Source organism: Scomber scombrus, chromosome 19, assembly GCF_963691925.1.
Source record: "Scomber scombrus chromosome 19, fScoSco1.1, whole genome shotgun sequence".
Taxonomy (NCBI): Eukaryota; Metazoa; Chordata; class Actinopteri; order Scombriformes; family Scombridae; genus Scomber; species Scomber scombrus.
The window spans coordinates 18,577,453-18,586,739 of NC_084988.1; the positions used below are offsets into that span (position 1 = coordinate 18,577,453).

Here is a 9,287-nt window from a genome sequence, read left to right on the forward strand (position 1 = left end):
CTTTTATATACAGTCTATGAACTTAACACATGAATTAACGAATGAATACATAAATCTATTTCCCTCCTCTTATACCATTTTCTAATATAACTTATTAATCTTGGCTCAGAGGGTTTCTGCTTTTTCTGTGTTCAAGTAGGCTACTGTATAAATCATATCGCACAATCTAAATACTGAGAGAAAATATTCAGTCTCAAGATAATACTTTATTTCCCTGTTTACAAGCACACTGACTTTCAGACCACAATTGAGATCAAATAACATTTTTACATCACACATTCATGTACAACTATTTACATAGTTAATGTTTTAACAAGCACAATGTTTAGAAAAAAAACAAAAACACATCTTTGTGCCTGTAGCTTGTTTGGGCCCCGCCAATCAGTGGCCTCTGCTTGGCCTGAGCTTCTTAAACTTGTAGCTCTCTGTCACATAATGCCCGATTTCTGTAAGTGGATGACCTTGATCATCTGTTGATGTGTAACTATTACAGTGTTTGGGTCTGTGGGGCTTCTTTGTAAAAATGCAGGGGGACTTAAGGAACAATATCCAAGTTTTTTTTCCTGAGAATTGTCCATTATACATCCTGTGCTTCTACATCCTGCATCAGTTCCAATATACTGTGTAAACCATTTAAGTCTATATTAGTTAGTGATTAAGTCTTTATTTCTATTGCTGACTATGATACGTTGTTTGTTACTGCCAATGTTTATACTAAAAAAAACTGCACAGCATTTTGCATTTGGGTTGGAATTCATTTTAAATTTGTTTTGGAGAACAGCCTTTCATACTCAAAATGAGGTGATCATTTGATATAGTAGAACGGTTTTCAAAATTGCCATATCAAAATGTCTTACACTGCAGTAAAAAGGATTTGTAATGTTACTTCAACCCATCAAAAACCCTCTTTTACTTTTAAGAAGAAAGTCTGACATGTTTTATGATGCACATTTACTCTGTTAATGTAGGTTGCAGTTTTCATTCAGGAAAAGTCTACATGATAAATATGACCATGTCATTCCTTGCCTGAACAACACACCAATGATTCACAACAGATGCTGTAAAACATGTGTAACAGAAAGTGATGGTGCATGGCACCAATAAGATATTCAAGACAGGTAAAAACTTGTTCACTAATTATCAAATAAAAACAGATAAAACATACTGTAAAAACAAGTTTTTCCATGCAAAAAAAGAATGTATCCGTTATTTCAACGTACTCCACCATTCTGAATATTAAAACAAATGATACACAGGCTCACAGAATTACAACATAAAACAGTCATTTGTAAAATGTGCTAATCTTACAAATCAAACCGTAAAAGTAATACTAAGACACATTTCACATTTTAATGTGGCCTGTTAATCATATGTCTGCACTGATCCCATTTAGGAATGAAAAAAAAACACTCTTCTTCATAGATCCATTTACTTGTTGAACAGCACTTTATGTCCACTAATATGGCACAGTAGTCGCAATAAAAGTTGACAGCAGTGTTTGTGTATATTCAAAGTTTGAATGTGAAGTCCTCTGAGTCATTATAAACTGGTCTCCACCACTGGAGCAGCAATGACTGATGCTGCAGGTTTTGTGGCCTCTGATGCCACCTGCTGGCCACTTTTGACACAGATCTCCTGCACCAAGGGCACATTGGCCTCTTTCCATTCTCTGAATTTGAGTGACGTAAGCCCCGGGTCCGACAGCACCTGCTCTATTGCCTGTAGGTCCGCCTCTTTTGACTGGGTCAGAAAAGAAAATAACCACAACAAAAAAAATGGGGGGAAATTAAATAATGGCACAAAATGCTTCTTTTTCTGTGAATTTGTACTATAGAATAGAAATCCTTGTTTTTAAATGAAGGTAGTGCAAAAGAGACTTCATGAAAACAGAAAAACATACCTTCAATGTGCTGTTGAGTGTCCTGATATGGTGCAGTTTATCATTGACAGTCTGGTTTTTACAGCGTTTGACAAAGGAGGCCCTGAATTCCCTTTTTGTGGATGGTTTACGGTCTCCTATCGGTGAGAGGCTGGCCTCTTTCAGATGGATATACAGCTTCTCCATCTCATCTGAGCTGTTCCCGTGATACCCTGCAATAAAGGTACAGGTATATTGTATTATCACCACATGCATGCTTCTCTAAGGTTTTACAAATATTGCACTGCACATTCTGCAGGTCTGAAAGGTTCTCAAATCATAAATAGAGTTATGTAGAGTTAACAACAATTTTGATAACCTACTTATATTTAAGCTCCCTATATTTGAGGATTTGACAGTTCACCTTGGCTTCTAGGAACTCACAATTGGCAAATTAGTTTAAACAATTAATTAATTGATTGAAAAAATAAAAATGAACTGTGCTGTATTTCGGAGACCTGTTTTTGTGAGATGTGACAAACAGGAAATCTTGTCTAGCATGTTTTTCTTTTAACTGGAAATGCTATTGACTACAGACATCTTTACTCAAAGTGAAACTGTGCTCAAACTTGAACTTACTCACTTAGTTTGCTGAATGCAATCCCAAAAGTTGAATGATACGACAGTCAGTTTGTAAACATGAACGTTCCTTAAACCTCAACTAATTGGGTCAAATGAAGTCTCACCTTCATCTTCAGCACCTGGAACATTCCTCTGTGCAGCAGCTGGGCTGTCTTCATTAGACCCCGTTTCTTGAGAGTCCTGGGGAGCTGAGATTGCCAACACCTCCTCTTCCACCTCCTCTGGCGGAGGTTGATGTGAGTGTACCTGGACTGAGCACACCACTGCTGTTTCCCCGGTGGGAGGAGATGCCTGGGAGACCAGATCCAACCAGGACTGCCGGTGCTTGGTGAGCGAGGAGGCCGAGCTCTGCGACGTCATCGTACTGACGGGCGAAGATAGCGAGCCGTTAGCTTCACTGGGGACTGTGGAGGAGTATGGTGGAGGAAGGGTGCCCTGAAAGACAAAAACTTCAGTCAGGTGCAATACTGTGGTAATTCCAGCTAGACAGAAAGTAACACATTATCATTATCAATATCACACAATCATTTAGTAGCTACAATATTCAGAGAAAGGCAGCCTCCTGCATAGTGTAACCAATGGTTCAGTGTTGACTCATTGTAACCAGAAACATGACTGACCTGATGGGTGCTACCAGGTGGACCAGACGCAACCACGGAGCCCTGCAGGGTCTGTTCAGAGTAGGGCGGAGGTGGGATCTCTGTGCTTTCAGCTTCTTCATGGTCGCTGGCTTCACTATAACACTCTGAACACACATGCATAAAAAGTCACAATTCATGACACATACAGCTAGAATCCAACTTTAGCTCTTAAATAACGCCAACAATCAGAAATGTTGTTAAGTGATACATGTTTTTAGATCAAATGTATTGATGTTGATGGTACATTCACTTGTATATGATGCTTTGGGCTGGAAAAATTCCCAGAGCTCTCATAAAATCTTTTCTAAAACCAAAAGCATTTAGGTCAAGCTAAAAGCAAGGTGACATCTTGGAAGCAGAAGTTTCAATAAAAGTGACAGGTAGCCAAAATATTCTGTCATGGGTGCTAATAACTTCATTTGTGTGGCACCTTTCATACAAAATTTTGCAGCTTAAAGTGCTTTATAACTAAAGAAATGACATGCACCAGGTGCTTCACATATAAAAATGACATGCACCAGGTGCTTCACATATAAAAATGACATGCACCAGGTGCTTCACATATAAAAAGACATGCAATGAACATTATAACATGAAAATGTGTTTCAGATGGAAAATAAAACCCACTTGATGATATTAATTATCATAAGATGATATAAAGAGTAGAAAGAATACATAGAATGTGTACGTCAGTGGTGGTAATTTGAGACTTAATAAGTGAAAACTTGCCATGTGTACTCAAACTATAAATCAGCACCTAGGTCTCTGAAGCCATAAGCAAACAGAACCTCCCTTTTCCCAACGGACATAGACTCACCGGCTGCAGTGTTTCGTTCTGCCGGCTCATACTGAATGGAGGCTAGCCCGAGCTTATTCAACCATCTGAAAAAAAGGGAAATATTCAACTCAACATTTCTAACCACATAGGGTGGTTCCAAAAACACCCTGAGAGAAATACTGTATATACACTGTCTGTTGTGTTTCATGTGACTTACAAGTTCATCTCCTCATGGCTCTCAGCAGCAAAATAAAACATCATGACTTGTGGGTGGCAGGCTTTGAACGCACTGGATAAGGAAAAATAAATGGAGAGCAGTTATGACGGGATCAGCAGTTCCTATCATTGAGCATGGGAACACCTTTTATGTCATTAAAGTCATATATAGACAGAGATTTAGGTACCTATTTAATTGAAACCACTGGTGATTGGTGGCTTATAAAAGCTATCTGATTGAGATAAACCAGAAACAGTGTATATAATAATTATGAGCTTACTGTTTCTTCTTGCACTCTATGGCTCTGTCGATCATGAAGTTGGTGAGGTCAATGTATCCCTCGGCTTTTTCCGCCTGCAACAAAGCAAGATTGAACAACAGCGAGCGTTAAAATGATTTCAAACCACTTCCTGACAACGACACCTGCCTTTTCATTGCAGCCAGCTACTTCTTCTATTTTCTCCAGCCATGTTATGGTGACATACAGTAAATACTGGGTAAACTCATTGAATTCATATTGCCAGTAAATCAAACATGTCAGTCAGTTACGTATGTGTGTATAAAAGGTCCTAAAGAGCCATTAGTGACACAATCAGATTCAGGAAACAGAGTTACACTGCTCAGCGGTTCCTGCAGTGACAGACTGGCAGGGAGACAGCTGTGGCAGAATCAAGTATGAGTCATTGACAAGGTTGCAGCCCCTGGTGCTTCATACCGCATCTGTGTCTCAAGTGTAAAATGTGTTTTAAAAAAAAAAAAAAGATAAATGCCACAAGATTACATTGTATTGTATAGTTGTTGCTTTCTCAGGAAGTACTACAACTTAAATTATATTAGAAGTAATTGCAATGGAAGGAAGTGGGCTATAAAAATTGTCTTTTTGCTGAATGTGGCACGTGAATCACTGCAGCACTTCAAAAGAGATTTGATATATACATATACACATACATATATATACATACATACATACATACATACATATACATACATACATACATACATATATATATATATATATATATATATATATACATACACACACACACACACACACACACGTATATGAAATTAATCATGACAAACTGTCTGCTGATTTTCATTTAGATTTTTCTTCCAACAGCAAGTATAACAGCAAGCTACATCAATCAGTCAGCAGAAGGGAGTTATAACCCTTTCAGACTGACACAGAGAAACATGTCTGCAGTTTCTATCAATGGGTCAACATGCATTTACTTTCCTCTCTATTTCTCACCATTACATTCAATTCTTACATTCCATCTCATCACATATATTGTTTTTTTAAATTATTCAATGTGATGGTTTGTTTTGCATCATTGTAATATACTTTGTAGTAACTTGTTTATATTCCCACATGCAATATGGTTTATATAACGTGCTAATGCCAGGAAAGCAATTTGAATGTGAGATGGTATGACAGACAGAGAGAGAGGGCGGTGGGGGTTGTGCGAAACAGAAACTTTTGTTGTGTAATTATGGGTTTGAAGAACTGCAGCTAGATTCTCTGAACTGTGACGGCTTGTGACAACCATCACACATGACCCAAACACTGGTTGAACATGTGTATGTCATAAGTGAATCTCCTGATGAAAACTGATACTCACCAGCTGGTTTGCGTACCAGTAGAGTGAGGTCCTCTTCAGCACGAACCAGTACTTCTTCCATTTGATCCCTAAGAAGCCTTTACTCTCTTTCTTCCTGTACAGCCAGCCCTGGTGGTCTGGCTTACCCAGCTCTTTGACCGAGACTCGTCTTCTGCTCATCGTGCCATTGCCTGTGCGCAAAGAACGTGTACATTTAATGCACTGAGACCTAACCCCCTTTGTCCACAGAGAAGCGAAGGCACAGAACAGACAAGTGCAGCATTAGAGGAACCAAGAAGTCAGTCAAAGTTGCACAGTCTAAAATTGCTATGCCAACAGAACCCGTGAAAGCCAAAAGACTTCCATTTTGAGTCTAAATAGGTCGGTGCACTTAAAAACCAAATCAACCCTAAAAATAACACTGAGAAAACCTGCACAGCATCCAGAAACAATTTTCCCCATGCTTAATTCTGCCTACCTGTTCCTGTTATGAATCAGCAAGCAATAAAATATTAACATGAAAAATCTGAACTTTGCTTCTCTGAAGAATCCAAGAAACTGCTGCGGGGAGCTTCAACTGAAGTGAAGTGAAAGTAACTAAGCATTGTCTAAAAGCCCCTCTGTACACACTAATTGTGCTGCCACTTGACACACGCCCACAGTGGGTCCAAATTACAGTTGAGGGCTTGCACAGTGACAAAGTGATCAAAGGGTGACAACTTACCTCCTCGACTCTTCTTCTTGGATTTGTGTCGGAGGGAGACCTTTGGATGACAGAGTGGAGGAGAACGTGAGGTCAGAGAGGCAGAGGCAGGAGGAGAAAGGAGCACAATAACAATCTTAGACCCCGCAGCTGAGAAGAAGAGGCTGTCTGGAACATCCTGTTTCTAGCACCAAGTGTCACATGCATTTTCTCCCTGCTGTTCTATTTCTACACACACACACACGCGTGCAACCCTTCTCCAACATCCTCATCTGTGACTTGCTTTTCTGTCTTGTGCTTTGTCTCTCTTTGTTCTTTGGTTTCTTTTGCTCTCAACTCTTTTTACGCCCTCGTGACAAAGACAAATAACTTAACTAAATGATAGCCAGGTATCCACCTGGTTGTATGTAAACCCCGCCTGACACTATAAATGTTTGACTTTGTCATCGTAAAATAGGAGAAGCAGAAGTAACACGATCACTAAAAGGAGAGCTGGGGAAGAGATTCTATTTCATTAGTAGAAAGCAGAAAGTCATGGTTAAACACACACACAAATGAGAACTTACAGGGTTGTAGTCATCAGCAGCCATAGAAGGGGGCACAGATATGGGGAAGGCAGCCTGTTGAAGGAAACAAAAAGGACAACTTATCGAGATGCGTGTGGGTTGACAATATTACAACCCACAGAAACATGGGCAGAAAATGAGTAATCTCTTCATTTCGTGGCAAGAGGAAGTGACGTCATGGACAGATACCAAAGAAATTGTTTCTGAAGGTGTCTCTTTTTGCAGAGAAAACCAAAGCAATATATATTAAAGCGATTTGAAAGTGAGTCGAAAATAAGAATTTGTCCTATGGAGTCATAAAAAATAACATTAGTTACTGCTCATGAACAGACTCACAGCTCTAGTGTCACAAAGCTCACTGTCAGCAGTTTCATTCAGCATAAGACACCTCAAAAAATGGTTATTGCTTTTTTTTAAGCAAAGGCAAGCTCCAAGTGAAACATTTTCTACAGTTCATCAACATAAATGAACAGTGATGTGAAAGATATTGAGAAATCCTAGCTGCCATTATTGACCAACTTCCTCAGCCTACTTTAGTTCCTTATTCTCGAGGTGACAAAGCTGCCTGAGAGACATAGATAGATTAGACAACAAACACACAATACAAAACATGTAACCTTGCACAATTAAAAAGCCTTTTGAGCTACAATAGAGCAAAGATCTGGTTATGATTTAACAAGATTGAGAATCATAACTACCTATTACTTTAAACAATCACCCCAAAACTCACTGCCTTGAGATCAGAGGCTCTCAGGGTACCCTGTTGAAGTCCAGCTGCAGTTCATATTCACTCACCGACCACAACCTCAACCTACAAACATCCCCAGCAAGAGCATTAAAAGAAGTGAAGCAGACTCCTACCTCGTAGTCTAAAACTTCTTCTTCACTTTGAGCGCAATCACCTAAGTATCAGTGTCCTTTGTGACTCCGAAGTCTCTCACAATGACAGCAAAGCATCTGAAACAACTGTTATCTAACCCAAAACTGTGTGTGTGTGTGTGTGTGTGTGTGTGTGTGTGTGTGTGTGTGTGTGTGTGTGTGTGTCTTGCACAACACACATGCATCATATCTCATTTTCCGGGTGCTTGAGTTAACTGACTTACAGTGGGAGCGATGATGATCACCACATAAACCACAGCACATGCTCGACAGTGTGTGAGAGCTTAGTAAGAGCAACTTCCTGTTATCTTTTTTCGCAATGTAAAAGGTTGAATGTAATTTTAGTTCTCAGATCTACCCTGAACAAATGAATAAGCTGATGCTGAAGTCATGATTTAAATATATGATTTGATTGTAGTGAGCAGTAACAAGAGATGAATGAATTTATATTGTCCTGGCTTCAGTCACGTCAACTGAGTGGCACCTCAATCTGCCAACCACATACCACATCCCCACTATCTGCTGCTGTTTCGCCCCTTTTTTTAACCTCTTCAAAGACACAATCAGAGTAACTCTATGGCATAACAATGTTGCTGTCAATGTTACATTTTGGGCGTAATAACTGCTTCATATAAAAATGTGAAATAAGGCTTGAAATCTATTTAAATAAAAAATAAAAATCAAACAAAGAAATACTAATCAACACAGCAAAAAAAAAAAAGTAACCATCAATGTGTTTCACAACCTTAAAATACACTTTTTACAAACCTAAAACACATTAACAAAACATATTTCTACAAAATACCAACACTATAATTTACACACACAATCACATTTTGAATGTCTTCTTTTCTAACCCTTATAAATACATCCGGCCAGACTTAATGACAAAAGACAGCAAGCCCAAACTGTAAACTGTTGACAAGTTAATTGGTTTCAGGCAACTTTAATTATTAAATAAATACTATACCTGCCACCACAACCTCAACAAAAGCAGTTTAGTCCGAAACCTCTGCTCAAAGTCTGACCAAACTTTGGCGAGCATGTCGAACGGAGACAAAGAGGATGTGCTGGTTTCAGGTAAAATCAGGACCTCTTTGGGTGTTACCTCTCACTTTAAATACATTCACACTGAAGTGACGCCAATTGCGCTTGCGCAATATGTCGTTAAATGCATTTGAGGACATTAGTGAATTAAAAAATAACACTTTATTTCATTAAATTCATCCGAAATTGGTAGTTTCTATAAGGAAGTTACCACGTATGCACCACTAGGCGTCGCTGCGTATCAGCACGATAAGCCAACATTCACCACTAAGCTACAGTTAGAAGATTCAGGTAGGACATGTCATCGGGTTTTCACTTTTTTACTGTTTTTTTAAGTGACATACGGCTGATCCTA

General features: G+C 39.0%; 1 protein-coding gene across 2 annotated transcripts; it reads right to left on the bottom strand.

Moving 5' to 3' along the window:
* Positions 1 to 194: 194 nt before the first annotated feature.
* ipcef1 (interaction protein for cytohesin exchange factors 1) lies at positions 195 to 8,879 on the bottom strand. 2 transcript variants are annotated; one of them, XM_062440277.1, is made up of 11 exons: positions 8,856 to 8,879; positions 7,007 to 7,060; positions 6,462 to 6,501; positions 5,759 to 5,928; positions 4,417 to 4,490; positions 4,137 to 4,208; positions 3,959 to 4,023; positions 3,121 to 3,245; positions 2,605 to 2,935; positions 1,901 to 2,091; positions 195 to 1,740 (listed from the first exon to the last, which is right to left on the bottom strand). In XM_062440277.1, exons 2-11 carry the CDS (start codon positions 7,028 to 7,030, stop codon positions 1,540 to 1,542), a joined length of 1,293 nt encoding a protein of 430 aa, XP_062296261.1. In that variant the 5' UTR covers positions 7,031 to 7,060; positions 8,856 to 8,879; the 3' UTR covers positions 195 to 1,539. The 2 variants fall into 2 exon arrangements, with proteins under 2 accessions (XP_062296261.1, XP_062296260.1); XM_062440276.1 differs by lacking the exon at positions 8,856 to 8,879 and adding an exon at positions 7,868 to 7,954.
* Between the last annotated feature and the right edge of the window lie 408 nt (positions 8,880 to 9,287).